Raw genomic sequence first — 22,312 nt, 5'->3', positions numbered from 1 at the left:
TGGGACCTGGAGGAGGGAGCTGTGTTTTAGGAAGTATCTTAGACTCCGGGTTCTGCGGACAGGGTGGAAAGACGTGGGGACGCCTGGGGAGGGAGGGGGTAGGGGCCGGACCGCAGTAACAAAGGCCTCTCCCTCCAACAAGCAACCCCCCCTCGACCCCGCCTCCCCGGCCCCCCGCCTCTCCTGATTGGCCGGTCTCCCTGCCCGTCAGCGCCGCCCCCCTCCCCGGGTCTGCAGCAGCTCCGGCCGCCTCGTCGCGCCCCCCCAGCCCCCTCCCCCCGCCCCCGCCGCCCCCCGGGCCGGTGCAGCCGCAGGCGGGGACCCCCTCCCCCTCCCCCTCTCCCCCCAGGCCTCGCGCGCCCCGGACCGGCCCCCCCTTTCCCCTCCCCCTCCGCGCCGCCTCTGCCGCGATGCCCCCCCCTGCGCCCGGGGCCCGGCTCCGGCTTCTCGCCGCCGCCGCCCTGGCCGGCTTGGCCGTCATCAGCCGAGGTACCGCAGCGCCGGGGGCGGGGGGCTCGATCGGGACGCCAGGGTCTTGGGCGGGGGATCGGGGGAACAGGGGTGGGGGTCGAGGGCTGCGTCCCTGGGCCGGGGAGGGGAGGCCCCGGGACGCCGAGGTCTGGGCCCGGGGGCGGGGTCTGCATCCCCTGGCTGGGCAGGGGGACCTCGGACGTGGGGGTCCGCGCCCTGGGGCAGGGGTCGGCGTCCCGGGGCCAAAGTCGGGCCCAGGGGCGGGCAAGAGGGTCGCAGACACCTAGCCCGGCCTGGGGGTGGGAGTCTGCGGCTCCTGATGAGGAGGGGGCAGACACTGGAGTCAGGGTCCCCGGGCCAGATCTCTAAACTGAGTTGGGGTGGGGGGCAGGGGATGATGCCCTGTCAGGGCTCTTCCATCTGTACGTGGAGAGGGTCCCTGAAGAGGCCCTTGCCGGGGGCTGGGGTAGACGTCTCGGGACAGAGGTCGGGGCATGGATGTCTTCCCAGGGTCAAGAAGAGGAGGGTACAAGAGTGTCTCAGAGTCAGAAAAAGAGGGGAAGGGGCTGAAATCCCCCAGCAGGGCCATCTAGGTTGAGAGAAAGTGTTGATACTTGGGGGGCTGCAGTTATGTGGGGGAGAAGAGAGCTGGAGATACAGGAAGTTAGGGTGCTGGGCTGGGGTCTTGGATTCCGGAGCTCTGATTGAATGTCTGGGTTCCTGGGGCTGGACAGAGGAAGAGCATGGGCATGGGCAGATGAGGGAGAGGGAAGGGAAGGGTTAAGTCAGAGTCAGAGGGTTAACCCTGGTTGGCTCAGTTGGGGAGAGGGCCTGGGGCAGGTTTCTGCACTGAGGTCCGGTAGCTGGACCTTGAGTCTCCCCAGTAGGGCCTGGCAGGCAGAGGGTGGTCAAGGAGATTCTTAGATCCCCCCTAAGAAAAGGGAGGAGAGTGCAAGGAGGCAGGAGGCCGGAGGGTGGGTGCTCAGCAGGCAGGGAGCTGGGTTAATTCAGACTTTCTGGAGGATTCCCCCAGGCCCTCCCTTGAACAGAGTCCTGGGGACAACCAAGAGCCCCGACAAGAGTCTCAGGGACGCCGCCCACACAGGCCGAGTCTCTCGCACAGCAACCCCATCACAACGTCCCACCCAAAGCAGCACCTGCAGACACCAGTCACGCAAACACAACACAGCCCCATCCACACAGGACGCAGGGACCAGGTGGGCCAGAGCGTCAGTCCCTCGATGGCCCTCCCCCTACCTGACCAGTCCGAATCGCCTTCTGACTTTCTGACCACCCGTCTCTGTCTCTGTCATGCCTCTCTTTAGGTCTCTGTGTCTCTGCCATTTCTGGAAGCACCCATCCTTTCACATCTGTTATCCGCTGGGAACTTTCCACCTGCCTCTGTCCCTGCACAATTGTCTCTCCGTCCGGGCCGCTGACAGCACAGTCCCACATCTGTCTCTGCTTTTCACACTGTTGCCCACTGGCACCCCGCTTGAGTCTTGCTTGATCCCTCCCGTGTTCCTTAGTCCGCATTCACTTCTCTCATGTCCTTCTCATTTATTTCCTGTTCTCCTTCCTTCCCTTTTTTCTGTCTTTCTCTTTCTTTCTCTCTCTCTCTCTTTCTTCCTCCCTCCCTCCCCCGCCCCCTTCTGTCTTTCTTTCTTCCTTTCTTTTTGAGACAGGGTCTCACTTTCTCCCCTAGGCTGGAGCGCAGTGGTGCAATCATACACATGGCTCAACCTCCTGACCTCAAGGGATCCGGCCACCCACAGCCTCAGGAGGCTGAGGCAGGAGAATTGCCTGAACACGGGAGGCGGAGGTTGCGGTGAGCCGAGATCGCGCCATTGCACTCCAGCCTGGGTAACAAGAGCGAAACTCCGTCTCAAAAAAAAAAAAAAAAAAATTATGCCACTACACTCCAGCCTGGGCAACAAGAGTGAAACTCCATCTAAAAAAAAAAAAAAAGTGAATGTGGTGAATATGGAAAGTAGCTGGGACCACAGGTGCATGCCACCACACCTGGCTAATTTTTAAAAATTTTTTTATAGAGATGGGGGTGTCATGTATATTGCCCAGACTAGTCTCAAACTCCTGGCTTCAAGCGATCCTCCCACCTGGGCCTCCCAAAGTGCTGGGGTTACAGGCATGAGCCACTGCACCGGCCACCTCTTCTTCCTTCCGCTCCCTGTCCTTGTCTCTCGCCTTCTCCTTCCCCCTCCTTTTCTTTGCGCACTCCTTGTACCCTTTGTGGACTTTTCCCACTTCCCTGTTTCTTCTGTCTCACTCCCCTTCTGTTTCCTTTTAACTTCCCACTTTCCATATTCACCACATTCACTTTTTTTTTTTTTTTTTTTTTTTTTAGATGGAGTTTCACTCTTGTTGCCCAGGCTGGAGTGTAGTGGCATAATCTTTTTTTTTTTTTTTTTTTTTTTGAGACGGAGTTTCGCTCTTGTTACCCAGGCTGGAGTGCAATGGCGCGATCTCGGCTCACCGCAACCTCCGCCTCCCGTGTTCAGGCAATTCTCCTGCCTCAGCCTCCTGAGTAGCTGAGATTACAGGCACGCGCCACCATGCCCAGCTAATGTTTTGTATTTTCAGTAGAGACGGGGTTTCACCATGTTGACCAGGATGGTCTCGATCTCTCGACCTCGTGATCCACCCGCCTCGGCCTCCCAAAGTGCTGGGATTACAGGCTTGAGCCACCGCGCCCGGCCAGTGGCATAATCTTGGCTCACCGCAACCTCCGCCTCCTGGGTTCAAGTGATTCTCCTGCCTCAGCCTCCAAGTAGCTGTGACTGCAGGTGCCCGCCACCACGCTGGGCACACTTTTGTATTTTTAGTAGATACAGGGTTTCACCATGTTGGCCAGGCTGTTCTCAAACTCCTGACCTCAGGTGATCTGCCCACTTCGGCCTCCCAAAGTGCTGGGATTACAGGCAGGAGCCACCACATCCGGCCCCCACATTCACTCTTAAAAGTCACCACAGGCCGGGCGCGGTGGCTCAAGCCTGTAATCCCAGCACTTTGGGAGGCCGAGGCGGGTGGATCACGAGGTCGAGAGATTGAGACCATCCTGGTCAACAGGGTGAAACCCCGTCTCTACTAAAAATACAAAAAAGTTAGCTGGGCATGGTGGCGCGTGCCTGTAATCCCAGCTACTTAGGAGGCTGAGGCAGGAGAATTGCCTGAACCCAGGAGGCGGAGGTTGCGGTGAGCCGAGATCGCGCCATTGCACTCCAGCCTGGGTAACAAGAGCGAAACTCCGTCTCAAAAAAAAAAAAAAAAAAAGTCACCACAAATCATTATGGGGCTAGACTGGGGCAGGAAGCTGTGGCAGAGCCAGGAGCTGGCCTGTGACCTTGGTCAAGTCTTTCCCCACCTCTAGTCTTAGGTTCCCCAGGTGGGAACTGGGGGTGAGAGGGGATCGGGTGGGGTTGAGTTGAGACAGCATGAGATGCCAGAAAGACACCCCCATCCACCCAAGGACAGTTTGAGTTATCTGGGGAAAAGAAGCTCATGGCAAGATCTAAGAGAAGAAACTAGCATCTCCTCTCTTCTTTTATTCATGATCCTGTCCAAGCTGCAAGAGGAATGCATTGCAAAAGAGTCCACCTCCGATAAGGGCGAACCTCACAATGCTCCTGCCCTGCCACCCACCCCCTCTCACAACCACTGTCTTGAGAGAACTGGTCTGTGGCTGGAGTGCATCCTTGCATAGCTTTCTCTCACTTCTGCAGACTCAGACACAGCACACAAAGGTCAACATAAGTGATGGATTGGTTGTTTTTTTGATTTTTTTTTTTCTCAAAATAGAAGCAAAACAAGCCCGTTTCTCTGCCATCGGCCTTTTCCCACTTAACCATATCTCCCTTGCATCCATAAATATTCATCTATCTTTAATTTTTTTCTAAATCTTTTATGCCAACACACACGCACCCTCTCACACCTACGCTTTTTTTTTTTTTTTTTTTTTTTTACAAAAGTAGCTACACTGTGGTATTTTAAAGCAATTCAACAAAATCAAGCGGCAGTTTCTGCAGCAGCAAATGAGTGGGTGGTTTCTTTGCTTCTGGGGCAGCTGGCAGAGTGATGATGGTGGCCAGGAGTGGGCAGGAGGCCCTGATTTGAGTCCCTGCACTGCCCCTGACCAGCTAGCTCTCCCCAGGACCTCCGAGCTCTGGGTTCGTCTGACTTGTGGGCTGTGCTTGGTTGGTTCCTACGGCAAATGCTCATGGGGACCAGGGTCGCTATTCTAGGCACTGGATATATACACAGGGCAGCGAGAGAACCAGGCAAAGTCACGGCCCTCATGGAGCTCAGATCACAGCAGGATGGAGAGAGATCAAAGACCAAAACCAAAACCCAAAAACAAACAAATAAAAGGTAATTTCAGAGTGATGAGTAATGTCAAGAAGGTGGAAGTGACTTGGCTTTTGAGCTCAGGTGGTTGAGGAAACTGTCTCTGCACAGAGAAGAATGGAGTTAAGACCTGAGGGAAGAGCGGAAATCAACCTTTCAAAGTCGACAACAGAGGCAAATACCTTGAGGTGGGACCAGCAGAAAGGAGGGTCCAGGCTGGGCATGGTGGCTCACACCTGTAACCCCAGCACTTCAGGAGGCCGAGGAGGGCAAATCACTTGAGCTCAGGAGTTCAAGCCTAGTCTGGGCAACATGGGGAAACTCATCTCTACAAAAAAAAAAGAAAAAATACAAAAGTTAGCCAGGTGTGGTGGCATGCGCCTGTAGTCCCAGCTGCTCAGGAGGCTGAGGCAGGAGAATCGCTTGAGCCTGGGAGGGGGAGGCTGGGGTGAGCAGAGCTGGTGCCACTGCACTCCAGCCTTGGTGACAGAGTGCTACCTCATCTCAAAGAAAAAAAAAAAAAGGAAAGGTGCGTCTAGTTCCAGGATTCTTGGCGCAGGGTCTGGACTCCCCGGGTGCCGCTGGCGCCGCTGCCCTCAGACTTCTGAGATCAGCAAAGGAGGGAGAAGGAGCCTCCTGGGGGCTCCTGGGTGCCAGACATGCCAGGTCCAGCCCCTTCTCACAGCCTTTCCTAGCCAGAGCCGCACCCCCTCCTCCCTGCCCCAGTCTCCTGCACCCACCCCTCCCTCCACTCCCTGCATCCCAGGTTTCCCACCTGTGTCTTCTGGGACTTTGGAATTAGAGTGTCACCCTCCTGACCCCTGCCAACCAGCTTTGCCTAAGTTCCTTGGCAGGGCAGCAGGAGATTCTTACCCCCAACCCAAGGTCACTCAACTTGTTAGGGATCTCTTTCTTAGGAAAAGTCACCTGCCTACCACCTTCATTCCAAGGTTTATCAGACAGGTATGAAGCCTGTGAGTCTGGACTGTAAACCTCATGAGGGCAGGGAACAAGTGAGCCCTCTAATCATCTCCAGATACCTCCCTTGCCACAGGCGGGTACCTGCCACATAATCACCCCAACAGCTAATTCACAGATGGCTGTTTGCAGCACTTAACTGTCAGGCACTGTACTAGAACCTTTACTTGAATTACGTCTTGTGATCCTCCCCACAAGCTGATGAGGAAGGTGCGATTATCATTTCCGTTACAGGTGGGGAAACTGAGTCCCAGAGAGGCAAAGTAAGTTGTGTGCTCAGTGGCAGAGCTGGGACTTGAACCCAGCTGCCTGGCTGCCACACTGTGTCCCCTGGGCCCCCCTGGTTAAGCAGGGTTGGCTTTATCAGTAGCTACTTACCAGGGTGTCTGTCTGGGAGTCACTGACTCAGAGCAATTGACAGCCCAGACACAGCCCTGCCCTCCCCCAGCCACCCAGCTCCTCTGAGCAGAGCATTTAGGGAGACCTAAGCCAAGCCAGGGATAGCAATAGATGGTTCCTAAAAAAGAAGGTGCTGTTAGGAACCGCTAGCATTTATTGGGTTCCTTCCGCATGCCAACAGCTGAGCTAAACACTTGGCTTGCATATTCTCACGGAATCCCTCACAAAAACCCTTGCAGGGAAGAACTCCTATTTTTCACCTTGTACAGTGGAGAAATGGAAGCTCACACTGGCCGGGAGTGGGGGTCATTCAGCTAGGAAGTGGTGAGACAGGCATTTGATCTTCCAGCCCGAGCTCCTCAGGGATTTATTATCTGGTCTCTGGGGACCATCCATGCCCCTTCCACAAATACTTCCCCGTTCTGAGGTTGGCAGGACCCTGTGGAGGACACAGCTAGGATTCAGGCTCTTACAAAACTCCTCATCACTGTCTCAGCTAAGTGATGTCTCAAACAGTGCCCAGAAGAAGGAGTGGGACTCTGCCTTGAACAGTCAGAAAGGTCCTCCTGGGGCAAGGGACATTTGCACTGGGGTCTTGAAGAATGAGTAGGAGTTCAAGAGTTGAAGAGTGGCCGGGCACGGTGGCTCAAGCCTGTAATCCCAGCACTTTGGGAGGCCGAGGCGGGTGGATCATGAGGTCGAGAGTTCGAGACCATCCTGGTCGACATGGTGAAACCCCGTCTCTACTAAAAATACAAAAAATCAGCTGGGCATGGTGGCGTGTGCCTGTAATCCCAGCTGCTCGGGAGGCTGAGGCAGGAGAATTGCCTGAACCCAGGAGGCGGAGGTTGCGGTGAGCCAAGATGGTGCCATTGCACTCCAGCCTGGGTAACAAGAGTGAAACTCCGTCTCAAAAAAAAAAAAAAAAAAAAAAGAGTTGAAGAGTGTTGCAGGCATCCATTTATATTCATTTATTCAACAAATATTTCCCAAGGCCTCTGGTGGGCAAGGGCCAGGGCCAGGGCCAGGGCCTGTGCTGGGAGATGCTGGGGACACACCAGGCTTTACCCTCAAGAAACTTCTAATCTGATAGGAAAGCCAGACATAGGCGGTCACCAGAGTGCAATGGACAATCCCCAGAGACCAGATAGTAAAGTCCTGAGGCGCCCAGAGTCCTGCCTTCCCTGCAGAGTCCACTCCCCACCCAAGTGACCAGATAATAAAGCCCTGGCCAGGCACTGTGACTCATGCCTGTAATCCCAACATGTTGGGAGGCTGAGGTGAGAGAATGGCTTGAGCCCAGGCGTTCTAGACCAGCCTGGGCAACATAGCAAGACCCCATCTCTTAAAAAAAAAAAAAAAAGCCAGGTGTGGTGGTGTGTGCCTGTAGTCCCACCTACTTGGGAGGTAGAGGTGGGAGGATTGCTTGTGCCCAGAAGGTTGAGGCTGCAGTGAGCCATGATCATGCCAATGCTCCCCCTACCCCATCAAAAATCCCTCCAGGCATTGCCAGATGCCCCATAGGGCATCAAGTGGCATCAAGTGGATTGAGACCAGAGACGAGACGCTGCCGACATCCTAGGTTGCACAGGACAGTCTGGCCCCAAACATCAGTAGCGCTGACGTTTAGGAACCCTGGCCCAGGCGGTGTCTCAGCAGGAGCATGGCAAATCCTGTGTGTGTCTGGGGGATAGGGCACGGTATGTGTGTGTCTGTCTTCACCAGCCTGGGAAGGGATCTTGGTGCATACGTGTGACTCTTTGGCAGCACTACCCGTGACTGCCTTTCAGTCCAGGTTTTTGTTGCTGACTTTCCAAATCCCTGCCTCTGCGTGTGTGTGTGTGTGCGTCCAGCCATGTGTGATCTGATCACAGGTGACAACATGACCTGATTCTCAGCCCAGCGTGGCCCCTTTGTGCTTGCGGGGATGTGTCAGTGTTACCGTCTTGTTACACGGGTTGTAGCTTTGTGTGCGTCTGACCCAGGGCCTTGCAAGGTGGGAAGTTGGGGAAATTGTGGTGCCCGGGCCAGTGGTGTCTCTGTAACCAGTTACGTTAGTAAGCATGCGTGTGTGTGTCTTTGTGTGTGTGTGTGTGTGTGTGTGTATTTGTGTGTGGTGTAGGAATGTAATTGTGTGTGGACTTTGCAGCCATGCATGGGGCTGCTGATGTCAGGAGAGCCATGTGGGAAATACTGTATACGGTGGGGTGACTCATGGTGTAGCTGTTGCTTGGCCTGGGACCGACCCTTTTGTCTGTCTGAATGTGACATTGGGCTGAATGTGACAATATGAGCGCTCCTGGGGCAGAGCCTCCTTTCCAGCTGACCTGCTGCTGGATGTCTGTGCGGAGCTGGGCGTGTCAGCATCACTACGTGTTCGCACCTGTCCCTCTGAGTGGGGCCATAGCCATGTGTGTGACTGAGAGGGTGGGACTGTCTCCTGTGTCTGTATGCATGTGACTGTGGGTGTGTGTCTGGGTGTGTCTGGGTGTAGCTAGAGCTGGTTGTGTCTGTATGACTGTGTGTGTACCTGTCTGGGTAAGGGCATAGCAAGTGTGGGGACTGTTTCTAGGACTGGAGGGGTCGCTGCCTTGTCCAAGCTGGGGTGTGTGTGTGTGTGTGTGTGCGCGCGTGTGTGTGGGTTTGCGCGCGTGCACATCCATCATCCACCCCCGAGCTGTCTCCTGTTGTTCCCAGGGCTGTATGTAGCAGTACCCACTGTGTTTATCTCGGGGAGGGTGAGCCCCGCTCCTCCATCCTCTTCAAATCCCAGCAGTGACTCTGGCATGAGGGAGCCCAGGGTGAGGGCTGCAGGGCTCAGCCTTGGCCAACCCACTGCACCTGGCTCCATCCTGGCCCCTTCCTGTGGGGCTGCTGATGGAGAGGGCCCCCGGGAGTCATTGGGGCAGCACGGGCCATTAATTCATTAGATTAATTAGCTTCTTGCCCTGGCTGGGGGCAGGGCAGCCCCGCATAGGCCCCTCCCGCTCCAGGAGTCCAAGGTCATCCAGCCGGCCTTCCTCCCTCTCCGCCTGGTGCCGGCTCCACCGCCTCCGCAGGCCCACCCCGCACTCCCTGGCCCTGGTCCAGCCCACTGGCCACAGTCTACAGAGAGATGACTGCATGGGGGTGATGGGGCCGGCCTGCCTGCTGAAGTGTGCGAGCGGGCGTGGGCACACACCTGCAAGTGTGCCCTGGCGAGCTTGGGCATACAGTGTGCCTGTGCCTGCGTAGATGTGTGTCTGTGAAGGTTCTCGCGCGTGTGTAAGGACGCGTGTCTGAGCACGCGCAAGGTTCTCGCGCGTGCGTAAGGACGCGTGTCTGAGCACGCGCAAGGTTCTCGCGCGTGCGTAAGGACGCGTGTCTGAGCACGCGCAAGGTTCTCGCGCGTGCGTAAGGACGCGTGTCTGAGCACGCGCAAGGTTCTCGCGCGTGCGTAAGGACGCGTGTCTGAGCACGCGCAAGGTTCTCGCGCGTGCGTAAGGACGCGTGTCTGAGCACGCGCAAGGTTCTCGCGCGTGTGTAAGGACGTGTGTCTGAGTATGTACACATGTGCATCTCTGTGTGCACGTTTGTATCTGTGTGTCTGCATCTCTGTGCACACGTGTTGAGTGTCTACATGCATCTGGTTTTGTGTGTATGTCTTTCAGTGCATTTCTGAGTTGATGTACATGTGCATCTGTGTTCTTGTGGGCCTGTGTGTATATATTTGTGTGTATTCACATAGATATGCGTGTTTCTGTGTGTATGCATATATACTATGCTCTCATCTGTGCATAGGTACATGTATGTCTGTACACTGTACCTGAAAATGTTCATGTACCCATGTACATGTATTTGTGTGTATGTATGTGTGTATACATGTATCTGTGCATATGAATTCTGTGTACGCAAGTATCTGTGTGTTGATTTACCTGTGTACATGTGTCTGTGCATGTGGACCATATATATGTATCTATGTCATTGGTTTTTTGAGATGAGTTTTGCTCTTCTTGCCCAGGCTGGAGTGCCATGGCATGGTCTTGGCTCACTACAACCTCCACCTCCCTGGTTGGAGTGATTCTCCTACCTCAGCCTCCTGAGTAGCTGGGATTACAGGCACCCACCACCAAGCCTGGCTAATTTTTTTGTATTTTTAGTAGCCACAGGGTTTCACCATGTTGGCCAGGCTGGTCTCGAACTCCTGATATCAGGTGATCCACCTGCCTTGGCCTCCCAAAGTGCCAGGATGACAGGTGTGAGCCGCCTCGCCTGGCCGTATCTATGTAATTGTTAATCTGCTCATATTGGTATGTGTGTCACTGTGCTCTGTATCTGTAAATTTATGTGTCCTATGTACAGAGGTATCTGTGTGTCTATGTGTCTGTGTGGATGTCTTACGTGTACATGTGTCTGTGTACACGTGTCTGCATACATGTTTGCATGTGTCTCTGTATGTATGTGTCTGTGTAAACATGCATCTGTGTTTGTGTGCTGTGATTGTCTCTGCATCTCTGGAGGTGTGCAGCTTTGTGTGTCCATGCGAGCCTAACCATCTGAGTCATGTGGGCTCATGGGAAGATACTCTCTCTGGGTCTCTGTCCCCCTCTCTCAGGGTCTCTGTCGCTTTCTGTCTGGGTCTCTGTCTCTCTCTTTGTGTGTGTGTGTCTCTGTCCCCTCTCTCTGGGTCTCTGCCCTCCTCTGTCTCTGAGTCTGTGTCCCCCTCTGTCTCTGGGTCTCTGTCTCTCTCTTTGCCTGTGTCTGCTCTGATTGTGTCTGCTGCGTGTGTATCTCTGGAAACATCAGTGCATGTGTGTGGCAGTGGGTGTAGGCGGTGTCTGTGCCTGCAAGGATGTGCGTGTGCATGTGGGCAGGTGCCACCATGACCGGGCTCTGCCTGAGCTGCCACGGCTAAGCCACCCCACCTTCCACAGGGCTGCTCTCCCAGAGCCTGGAGTTCAACTCTCCTGCCGACAACTACACAGTGTGTGAAGGCGACAACGCTACCCTCAGGTACCTCCCTCGGTGGGTGGGGACTCAGATCTGGAGCCACGGGGTCCTGCCCCTTTACCTTCGAAGCTTCACCCTCCTGGGTGGGGATCCTGGTTACAGGGACAGCCTGGGATGGGAAGACCTGGGCTCCACATTCCCCTCAGGAGCGACACACTCTGAGCTGGCTCCCCCTCGGCTTCGGGGTCCCCATCTGTCAAAGGGACAGAGATGTTAACTACCACTGAGTTATTACGAGGATTCAAGAATTTATGCACACACCACACTTAGAGAGCAGGATGACTCTTCAAACACGGCAGCCGGGGCACTGCTTCCCAGGTCTCCCCCTCTCTGGGTCTCTGTCTATCTCTCTCTCTCTCTCTGGGTATCCATCCCCCTTTGTCTCTGAGTCTCTGTCTCTCTCTCTGGGTCTCAGTCTCCGTGTGTGTGTGTGTGTTTCTGCCCCCTCTCTCTCTGGGTCTCTGTCCCCCTCTGTCTCAGGGTCTGTGCCCCCCCATCTCTCTGGGTCTCTGTCTTTCTCTCTGGGTCTCTGTCTATCTCTGTGTGTGTCTCTGTCCCTCTCTCTGTGGGCCTCTGTTCCCCTCTCTCTGGGGCCCTGTCCCTTTCGCTGGGTCTCTGTCTCCCTTTCCCTGGGTGTCTGTTTTTCTCTCTCTGGGTCTCTGTCCCCCTCTCTCTGGGTCTCTGTCTCTATCTGGGTCTCTGTCTCTGTGTGTGTCTGTATGTGTGTGTGTCTCTGTCCTCTCTCTCTAAGTCTCTATCCCCCTCTCTCTGGGTCTCTGTAGCTTTCTCTCTGGCTCTCTCTCTATCTCTCTCTGGATCTCCATCCCCCTTTGTCTCTGGGTCTCTGTCCCTCTCTCTGTCGGTCTCTGTCCTCTCTCTGGGGCTCTATCCCTCTCTGTCTCTGGGTCTCTGTCCCCCTCTCTCTGGGTCTCTGTCTCCCTCTCTCTCTGGGTCTCTGTCTCCCTCTCTCTTTGGGTCTCTGTCCCCCTCTCTCTGGGTCTCTGTCCCCTCTCTCTCTGGGTTTCTGTCCCTCTCTCTGTGGCTCTCTGACCCCTGTCTCTGGGTCTCTGTCTCCTTCCTTCTGCTTCTCTATTCCTCTCTCCCAGATCATCTGTTCTCCCCTTTCTGTGTCTCTGACACACACGATCATTCAATAACCACAAGCTATCCTTCCATTCTGCACTTGGGCTCACAGTTTCCTCCCTGAGACTCGGCTTACCCTGGCTGTGTGGTGGGCACAGCAGAATCCATCGCACAGGGCCGTGGTGGGACCTGGAGATGTGGTGGCCTCCTTCTCCCTCCCACCCCTTTGGCTGCAGAAGGCTCAGGCTGGGTGAGTGAAGAACCTTCCCACGCTCTTGCTCCCCGCAGCTGCTTCATTGATGAGCATGTGACCCGCGTGGCCTGGCTGAACCGCTCCAACATCCTGTACGCTGGCAACGACCGCTGGACCAGCGACCCGCGGGTGCGGCTGCTCATCAACACCCCCGAGGAGTTCTCCATCCTTATCACCGAGGTGGGACTCGGTGATGAGGGCCTCTACACCTGCTCCTTCCAGACCCGCCACCAGCCGTTCACCACTCAGGTCTACCTCATCGTCCACGGTGAGCCCTCGGCCGGGGCTCAGCTGGGTGGAGGGGTGGAGAGCCTCGGGGAGACAAGGCATGAGGACAGATACTCACCAGGTGTTCTCCAACCCCGGGGTACATGGCGAGGAAGACAGATGCAGCCTTGCCCTTGGGGATTTCAGCACAGCAGAAGGAGGCTGGTCACACAGACAGCGACACACCTGCTTGATCGCTTCTAGGGCAGGAGAGCTACAGGGATGATGGGGTGCTTGGGGGAAGAACACGTTCATTAGTTCTGCCCCATTCCTGGAGTGCCTACTCCGTGCAAGCATTGACCTAGGCACCAGGGCTACAGAGCAAGGCAGGCTGTCCTGCGCCTTGGGAGCTGATTTTCCAAGGAGAGCCTGGTGGCCGGGGTGGGGGAGGGGGCTTTCCAGATGTGACGTCTGAACTGACGCCTTTGGCTGGGCACAGGGCTAAGACCAGAAAAGCAACAGTGTGTGCAGGGGCCAGGCGAGAAAATGAGCCAAGGGTGTGAAGCGAAGTCCCATGACGCTGGAAGTGCCAGATCCACAGCAAGAGAGACGGGGCTGGAAAGTTCCAGAGCAAGGCAGGAGGCAGAGGGAGAGGTGCAGAGAGCGGTCAGGACCCGGCTCCTGAGGCATCTGAAACGGTAGAGAACAGGGAGCATCTAGACAGACAGGACCTGGAGACAGGGAGAACGCAGGGGGATCCCGGCAGGCTCCAACTCTGCAGCCAAACTGCCTGGGTTCCAACCTCAGCACGCTGTCCACCAGCCCAGGGACCCTGAGCAGGAGGAGAGGCCCTGGACTCCTCCTTTGCAAAATGGGGATGGTGCTGTCGTACGTCAAATCCCAGATGTCATCAATTAGAAGAGCCATTTTTTTTTTTTTTTTTTTTTTTTTTTTTTTTTGAGACGGAGTTTCGCTCTTGTTACCCAGGCTGGAGTGCAATGGCGCGATCTCGGCTCACCGCAACCTCCGCCTCCTGGGTTCAGGCAATTCTCCTGCCTCAGCCTCCCGAGTAGCTGGGATTACAGGCACGCACCACCATGCCCCGCTAATTTTTTGTATTTTTAGTAGAGACGGGGTTTCACCGTGTTGGCCAGGATGGTCTCGATCTCTTGACCTCGTGATCCACCCGCCTCAGCCTCCCAAAGTGCTGGGATTACAGGCTTGAGCCACCGCGCCCGGCTAGAAGAGCCATTTTTACTTTATGCCCTGCTAGAAAAGAAAAGAAAAAAAAAGCCCTACTAATGACACCCTGGCATCTTATCTCGAAGGGCCATCCTGCTTGGAGAAATGTTCAAATGGCGGGGAGGGGCAGGGAAGCACAGACATGTCTTAGAATTGATCAAATACAGTAACATCCACCCCAGAGGCTGGTAGTGAGCGTCCAATCAATGGATTTTGCCAAAGCACTTCGAATAGAATCTGTCACACAGAAAGTTCCATGCGGGTATTTGTTAAATAAATTAATTTAACAATTTAATAATAATAAATACAAATAGAGACAGAGAAAGGAATTCAGACCCCAAGATGGAGAAACCAAGTTAGGATGAAGGTGGAGAGAGAATAGAGACAAGACCAGCAATTAGACAAGAAGCAGCCAGCCCCAGACAGGTTTCAGAGAAAATAGCAGAGACTCCTGGGTCTGAGGGAGGAGGGGCTGGGGTCCTGAATTCCTGGGTCTGAGGGAGGAGGGGCTGGGGTCTGGACTCCTGGGTCTGAGGGAGGAGGGGCTGGGGCCTGGACTCCTGGGTCTGAGGGAGGAGGGGCTGGGGGCCTGGACTCCTAGATCTGAGGGAGGAGGGGCTGGGGGCCTGGACTCCTGGGTCTGAGGGAGGAGGGGCTGGGGGCCTGGACTCCTGGGTCTGAGGGAGGAGGGGCTGGGGCCTGGACTCCTGGGTCTGAGGGAGGAGGGGCTGGGGCCTGGACTCCTGGGTCTGAGGGAGGAGGGGCTGGGGGCCTGGACTCCTAGATCTGAGGGAGGAGGGGCTGGGGGCCTGGACTCCTGGGTCTGAGGGAGGAGGGGCTGGGGGCCTGGACTCCTGGGTCTGAGGGAGGAGGGGCTGGGGCCTGGACTCCTGGGTCTGAGGGAGGAGGGGCTGAGGCCCTGGACTCCTGGGTCTGAGGGAGGAGGGGCTGAGGCCCTGGACTCCTGGGTCTGAGGGAGGAGGGGCTGGGGGCCTGAATTCCTGGGTCTGAGGGAGGAGGGGCTGGGGGCCTGGACTCCTGGGGCTGAAAGAGAAAGGGCTGGGGGCATGGATTCCTAGGCGTTCATGTTCAGCCTCTCCCGCTGCCCGCAGTCCCTGCCCGCATTGTGAACATCTCGTCGCCTGTGACGGTGAATGAGGGGGGCAATGTGAACCTGCTTTGCCTGGCTGTGGGGCGGCCAGAGCCCACGGTCACCTGGAGACAGCTCCGAGGTGAGGACCCCATCCCAGGCCGAAAGCCCGGTCCCCTACTGCGCAGTCTGGGCCCCTCCATTCCCCATATCCCTAGCTAGTTTCCCAAGCCCGCTTATCCCTGGCCCCTTGGCTTCCCCTCCCACCCTGCTTCCAGTTATCTCATCCACAGACCCCAGATCCAAGAGGCTTCACCACTGGCCTGCAACCTGCCATCCCAGGCCTGGGCCACTGCTTTTGCATCACTTCCCCAACCCCAGTGTCCTCCAGGTCTCCCCACTCAGGCTAAAAAAAGTCCCCTGCCCCTGGACGCCCTAAGCCAGGCTGCACTAGCAGTCTCGCATACATCTCTACCTCTCTTCTGCTGGATACTCTAGCCCAGGGGGCCTCACGGTATGGACCCCAGATATGAAGCATCAGCATCCCTTGGGAACTTGCCAGGAATGCACTTTCCCAGGCTCCAGCCAAGACCCGCTAAATCCAAAGCTCCGTCCCCCTCAACAAGCCCCAAGAACCAGTGCTCAAGGCTACCCACAGACAGCGCCAGGGGGCCCGTACGTGACAGGCCAGGTCCTAGACATCACCCATCACCTCTTTTATGTGGATCTCCACCAGCAGATCCCAGACCCCTGGATCCTCATTCTCCAGGTCTTCGAAGACCCATGGTGCCGACCACTAGATTCCATTCCCTGAATCCCTGGATCCTGCCCCACTGGGTCATTTGAGTCCCATGATCCTGGTCTTGAGATCCGGGATCTCTGGGTGCTCTAAGTCCCAGAGAGTCTTCTGAGACTGCTGCTCTGTTGTATTTGGATTGCTGATCCCAATCACCAGATTCTGATTCCCTAGACCCCATGAACCGGATCCCAGAAGGAGGACTCTGCTCCACTGGCTCTGTACTTACTAGATCCTTCTGAGACCTACGACCCTGGGATCACCCTCCCCATTGGGGTCCTCCCCATGGAGCCCCATGATCTGAGTCAGATTCCTGGAGGGATCTCCTGAACCCTCAGATTCTCTGATCCACCCCCTGGGTTCCAGATACTGAATCCCAGACGCTCATTCCTTCCCCCACCCCGACCTGGAGAGATCCCAAACCCCCAGCCCCGCAGCCCCTCCCCCACCCCGCCCCCATTGACCCGGGCACTCCAGGCCTTGCCGTGCCCGCCCCGCTGATGTGTGTCCGTGTTGTGCCCGTGTTGTCCCGTGTTAAGTGTTTGTGTCCGGCCCTGCCCCCTCCTCCTCCTTCCCCCCACAGACGGCTTCACCTCGGAGGGAGAGATCCTGGAGATCTCTGACATCCAGCGGGGCCAGGCCGGGGAGTATGAGTGTGTGACTCACAACGGGGTTAACTCGGCGCCCGACAGCCGCCGCGTGCTGGTCACAGTCAACTGTGAGCTCCCCGCACCCCCAGCACTGGGCACGAAAGGGTGGCGGAACCCCGAGTCCCTGGGGAGGAGGGGTCTGAGGGAGGAGGAAGCCCGGGGCAAGGCCTCTCGGCCTGAGGGAGACGGGGCTGGGGGCGGGACTCCTTCTGTCCCCACGCGGCTAAGAGAATTCGCTGACCCTCGCCCCTCACCAGATCCTCCGACCATCACGGACGTGACCAGCGCCCGCACAGCTCTGGGCCGGGCCGCCCTCCTGCGCTGCGAAGCCATGGCGGTGCCCCCCGCGGATTTCCAGTGGTACAAGGACGACAGACTGTGAGGATAGCACTGAGGGGGGCTGTGGGAGAGGCAGGGGGAGGTCCTTAGTCCCTTGGGTTGTGGGGCAGGGGGGTGGAGGGGGGCGGGGGGGGGCAGCAGAGCTCTGGGTGCCTGGAATTGGTGCGTCCAGCTTCTAGGTGATGGGATCTGAGCAGCGCCAGGGAGACAAGCTTGGGTCCCAGGGTGATGAATGCTGGAGCCCCGTCTCCCTGGACTTTTCAGGGAGCTGGTCAGGGGTCAGGGGTCAATGCTGAGGATCTGTCCGGCAAGGTTTAGAGGAGCAGCAGAGTTCGGGAGTCCCTAGCGGCTGGGGGTGCACCCTGGGAGAGTCCAGGGTCCCTGAGAGGCCAGGGTGCCTGGAGAGAGGCAGCGGTGGGAGTCACCCCGGGTCCATGAGGCGAGAGGTCCCTGGGGTAGGGGGCAGAATGCCGGCTCTCCGGGAAACCGAGGAGCCTGAGAGGCAGGGGGCGGGCCTGGCTGGGCACTGCAGCCCAGCCCCTGACCCGGATCCCCGACAGGCTGAGCAGTGGAACGGCCGAGGGCCTGAAGGTGCAGACGGAGCGCACCCGCTCGATGCTTCTTTTCGCCAACGTGAGCGCCCGGCATTACGGCAACTACACGTGTCGCGCCGCCAACCGGTTGGGAGCGTCCAGCGCCTCCATGCGGCTGTTGCGTGCGTCTGGGGGCGGGGCGGGGGCCGGAAGGTGGGCGGGGAAGGGGCGGGAAGGTGGGCGGGGCAGGGAAGGTAGAGACCGCCCCTCAGGCTGACCCTGAGCTTAGGAGACCGACTCTGAGACTGAAAAGCACTGCCAGTAAGAAACCGATCCACGCAATCAGCATTCCTTGAGCGCCAGCTAAGGGTTGGGCGTGGGGGACACAGCTGTGCACAAAAGAAACGAGGTCTGTGCATTTGCAGAGCTTATGGTTAGCAGGAGTAGAAAAGCAATAAACAAACAAGTGGACATGTAGACAAATAAGCAAACACATATATAAACAAAAAATAGTTTTGGAGGCCGGGGGTGGTGGCTCACACCTGTAATCCTAGCACTTTGGGAGGCCAAGAAGGGAGGATCACTTGAGCCCAGGAGTTTGAAACCTGCCTTGGCAACATAGTGAGACCCCCATCTCTACCAAAAAAAAAAAAATTAAAATTAAAAATCAACCTAACTAGGTGTTGCACGCCTATAGTCCCAGCTCCTCAGGAGGCTGAGGTGGGAGGATTGCTTGAGCCTGAGAGGTCCAGGCTGCAGTGAGGTATTATGACTGCACCACTGCACTCTAGCCTGGGGGACAGAGCAAGACCTTGTCTCAATAAAATAGAGGAATGGGGTGGTGGCAAGATGCAGGCAGGGAGATGAGGGAGGAGGCTGCTGTAGTCATCAGGTAAGGGATGGCAGTGAGTGGCACCAAGTCTCTGTATTGAGAGACTTTTGGAGGTGGTGCTCCTAGGACCAGTCATTAGACTGGATGCGGAGGGCTGATGGAAGAGGAAAGTCGAGTCAAAGATAGTTCTGAGGTTTTGGCCTGAGGAGCTGGGTGGATGGGGCTGTACATTGAAGTACTGATACAGAGAAGTGATTAGGACGGAGGCTGGAAGCCACTGTGTGGGGAGGAAAGTGTGGGAGGCAGTAGTTTGGGGCATGCTGAGTATAAGATGACTCGCAGAAATGCCAGATAGACAGACTCTGCAAGATAGGAAGGCAGGCCGGGCGCGGTGGCTCAAGCCTGTAATCCCAGCACTCTGGGAGGCCGAGGCGGGTGGATCATGAGGTCAAGAGATCGAGACCATCCTGGTCAACATGGTGAAACCCCGTCTCTACTAAAAATACAAAAAATTAGCTGGGCATGGTGGCGCGTGCCTGTAATCCCAGCTACTCAGGAGGCTGAGGCAGGAGAATTGCTTGAACCCAGGAGGCGGAGGTTGCGGTGAGCCGAGATCGCGCCATTGCACTCCAGCCTGGGCAACAAGAGTGAAACACTCCGTCTCAAAAAAAAAAAAAAAAAAAAAAAAAAAAAAAAAAAAAAAAAGATAGGAAGGCAGACACTGAGAGTCCCAGGCTAAGACAGTGAAAAAGAAGTGAAGATCTGATCACTTCTAGAAACATTCTGGGCGCAGTGGCTCACACCTGTAATCCCAGCACTTTGGGAGGCCAAGGCAAGCTGATCACTTGAGGTTGGAAGTTTGAGATCAGCCTGGCCAATACGGCGAAACCCCATCTGTACTAAAAAAAAAAAACACAAGAATTAGTCAGGTGTGGTAGTGGGCACCTTTAGTCCTAGGTATTCAGCATGCTGAGGCAGAAGGATTGCTTGAATCCAGGAGGCAGAGGTTGCAGTGAGCCGAGATTGCGCCACCACACTCCAGCCTAGGTGACAGAGCAAGACTGTCTCAAAAAATAGTAATAATAATTAAAAAATAATAATAATAAAAGCCAGGCTCAGTGGCTCACACCTGTAATCCCAGCACTTTGGGAGGCTGAGGCAGGCGGATGACGAAGTCAGGAGATCGAGACCATCCGGGCCTATGTGGTGAAACCACATCTCTACTAAAATACAAAAACGTAGCCAGGTGTGGTGGTGTGTGCCTGTAATCCCAGCTACTTAGGAGGCTGAGGCAGGGAAATTGCTTGAACTGGGGAGGCAGAGCTTGCAGTGAGCCAAGATCACACTCCACTGCACTCCAACCTGGCAACAGAGCAAGACTCCATCTCAAAAAAATAATAAAATTAAAAAATAAAGTAGGCCGGGCGCGGCGGCTCAAGCTTGTAATCCCAGCACTTTGGGAGGCCGAGGCGGGTGGATCACGAGGTCGAGAGATCGAGACCATCCTGGTCAACATGGTGAAACCCTGTCTCTACTAAAAATACAAAAAATTAGCTGGGCATGGTGGCACGTGCCTGTAATCCCAGCTACTCAGGAGGCTGAGGCAGGATTATTGCCTGAACCCAGGAGGCGGAGGTTGCGGTGAGCCAAGATCGCGCCATTGCACTCCAGCCTGGGTAACAAGGTCTCAAAAATAAATAAATAAATAAAAATTTAAAAAATAATAAAAATAAAATAAAATAAAAGAGTCAGAAAAGCAGGCACACCTAGTGAGAGATCCAAAAAGGCCCCTAAAGAGGTGGGTTCAGAAGAGACAGTCCCCCTGGAGAAACACACAAGGGGTCCCCCACTGTCAGGCCTCCCTCCATGACCCCCTTTCTCTTCCCACAGGCCCAGGATCCCTGGAGAACTCAGCCCCGAGGCCCCCAGGGCCCCTGGCCCTCCTCTCCGCCCTGGGCTGGCTGTGGTGGAGAATGTAGGCGCAACCTAGTGGAGCTCGCCTCCCCCTGCAGGGGGCCTCAGGCCAAGAGTGAGAGAAAAGGGGGAGCAGGAGCCATGGGTCTCGTGGGGGCAGAAGAGCTCTCGGCCACTGAGGAAGAAGAGGAGAGGAAGAGGAGGAGGCAGAGGAAGAAAGATCTTTAGAGAACCCATCACTGTGAGGGATAACGCAAAATTATGCATCTTTCTACAGCCATTCTCGCCACCCGTTCACGTTTCCGATTGTGACCCACTCCCGCCACCCCATACCCCTCTCTCTTAGCTCAGGCTGTCAACTGGCTCGTGTGGGTGTGACTGTGTGAGTGTGAGCCTGCATGCGTGTGTAGGTGTCTGTGTCTGTGTGTGTGTGGGTGGGTGGGCTGGGGGAGGGGACTCAGCCGTCCTCCCACCCCCGACGCCCCCGTGTCCACTGTCCCCAACCCTACTGCCTCTCACCTCTGGCTGGAGGTAGGTGTGGGGCTCTGCAGTGGAAGCTGTGAAGAGAGGCTTACCAGGCTCCCTGCTTCCCAATATATGCACGCACACGGACCCTCCCCCTGTTGAAAGGGCATCTCCTGGCAGGTTGGGAGTGGAGAGAGGTGTTGCATTCACTTGTCAAGCTGTCGTTCAGCCTTTGTGAGTAAGTGGGGGACCTCCATCCGGGCTCTGGGCTTCCCTGCTGTCAACCACCAGCTTCCTGTAGCCAGAGGCCCCATTGCTGGCTCAGTAGCCTGAGACCTTCCCACTCTCCCTGTCCCTCCCCACCCTGGATTTTCTGGCCCCCTCCCGGGCCAATCGGTGCTTCCATCCAACTGTCAGACTGGTGGCAGGAGTTGCCTGTCTGTTTCAGTGCTTTGCCCTACCCCTGCCACCACTCCCCTTGGCCTTGACTTCCCCACCTGTGGCACCAGCCAGCTGCCCTTGGGGCCTTTGCAGCCGGCCCACAGGTGTGGGCTTGCTGATCTATCACTCCCTGGCCTCTCTACCAACTGTACCTCCCAAAGGCTACCTGACCGCCCTCACACACACACACACACACACACACACACACACACACCAGCGACTGTGACCAGCAATAGCACCCTGGCTCCAGCTGTCCTGTAGCTGGTGACTAGCTGTAGTTCCTCCTGGGTAGGCATCTGTTGTCAGGAAGCGACGCTGAGAGGCTGCAGCCTCAGCTCTGATTGTAGGAATACTCCACCCTGGTACACCACACCACACCAAGTGGGGGACAGAGACGCATCACACAGACATCCTGAGCCCAGACACAGATGCCATGTCAACAGCTCTGACTCCCAGGAGACCCTCTATATAAACACCCACCCCAAACCACACCACCCAGAGTCCGGTGGAGAAGAGGAGAGGGCAAGGCGCAGTGACTGTACCTCAGACAGGGGCACGGGCCCCATCCCACATTGTCTTCCATTCCCAGGGTCCAGGGGATGGGGTGGGACTGGGGAGGGATGTCAGGGAGGGGGTGGGGGGCCCTGGGGGCCGTGTGTTCCAATTCATGGGGAGTGTTGAGACCACCACACCAATAAACGCCTTTTTCCAAAGTCTGCCTGCAGGTGTCAATATCATTAAGGATTTCAGTTAATGAAGGGCAAAGGGGAGCAGTCAATTGGTTCCTCTCCAGCATCCTTCCTACCACCTACTTTCTCATCGGTAGGCTTGGAATTGACTCATTACAGAGATGCCCTGTGATTGGCCTAAGCCACTCAGCATATCCCATTTCCCCACCGTGATTGGCTCAGAGATGGGCACATGACCCAGTAAGGCTAATGAGAAAGTGAATGCATTCCTGAGAAGAGATGCTTTTCTGCTGGATACTGTGGCTCTGTGATGTGAGGTCTATAGCTGTAGGGTTGCTTTTCTCCATCACATGGAGACATCTTGGGTCTGTGGGGATAGCAGTGGTAAAGAAGACAGCATATGGAGCCTGAGAATAATAGGAACACTAAGAAGTGCAGAGTGGAAACCTTAGAGAAACTGAGTCCATGATGGTATCATTTGAGCAGCTGGATCAAAACTTAACTGATGCCCGTATCTTCATTTATGTAAGCAATAAAGTCCCCTGTATATTTAAACCAATTTGCACTGGGTTTTCTATC

At 55.9% G+C, this 22,312-nt stretch overlaps 2 protein-coding genes across 4 annotated transcripts in view; one reads left to right on the top strand and one right to left on the bottom strand.

Annotated features, from left to right (window-relative positions):
- VSIG10L (V-set and immunoglobulin domain containing 10 like) overlaps nt 1–22,312 on the bottom strand; it is a 68,006-nt gene that overhangs the window by 31,433 nt on the left and 14,261 nt on the right. For 2 of the 3 annotated variants that reach the window (XR_012513761.1, XR_012513762.1), the window contains exons 11-13: nt 12,419–16,920; nt 11,261–11,392; nt 5,016–5,161 (exon numbers count right to left, since the gene is read on the bottom strand). The gene's annotated coding sequence lies outside the window, so the exon portion shown is untranslated. Of the gene's footprint in view, nt 1–5,015; nt 5,162–11,260; nt 11,393–12,418; nt 16,921–18,793; nt 19,124–22,312 lie in introns of those variants that run through there. The other variant, XR_005578511.2, reaches the window with a different exon arrangement.
- Nucleotides 342–21,757, top strand: IGLON5 (IgLON family member 5). Its single transcript, XM_039465707.2, has 8 exons — nt 342–489; nt 11,124–11,202; nt 12,571–12,803; nt 15,097–15,216; nt 16,454–16,588; nt 16,778–16,898; nt 17,420–17,574; nt 20,115–21,757. The coding sequence occupies exons 1-8, from the start codon at nt 411–413 to the stop codon at nt 20,201–20,203; spliced, it is 1,011 nt and encodes a 336-aa protein (XP_039321641.1). The 5' UTR covers nt 342–410; the 3' UTR covers nt 20,204–21,757.

The sequence above is a fragment of the Saimiri boliviensis genome, chromosome 14 (assembly GCF_048565385.1).
Source record: "Saimiri boliviensis isolate mSaiBol1 chromosome 14, mSaiBol1.pri, whole genome shotgun sequence".
Classification (NCBI taxonomy): domain Eukaryota; kingdom Metazoa; phylum Chordata; class Mammalia; order Primates; family Cebidae; genus Saimiri; species Saimiri boliviensis.
Note: the sequence above shows the minus strand (reverse complement) of the source record. Positions and strands in the feature narration are given on the sequence as shown.

Bases quoted from the DNA above. Each gene is read 5' to 3' on its own strand.
- IGLON5 (XM_039465707.2), top strand. From the start codon at position 411: ATGCCCCCCCCTGCGCCCGGGGCCCGGCTCCGGCTTCTCGCCGCCGCC. The intron at 11,203-12,570 runs GTACCTCCCTCG...TGCTCCCCGCAG, and splicing joins GGCGACAACGCTACCCTCAG to CTGCTTCATTGATGAGCATG. The intron at 16,589-16,777 runs GTGAGCTCCCCG...GCCCCTCACCAG, and splicing joins CGTGCTGGTCACAGTCAACT to ATCCTCCGACCATCACGGAC.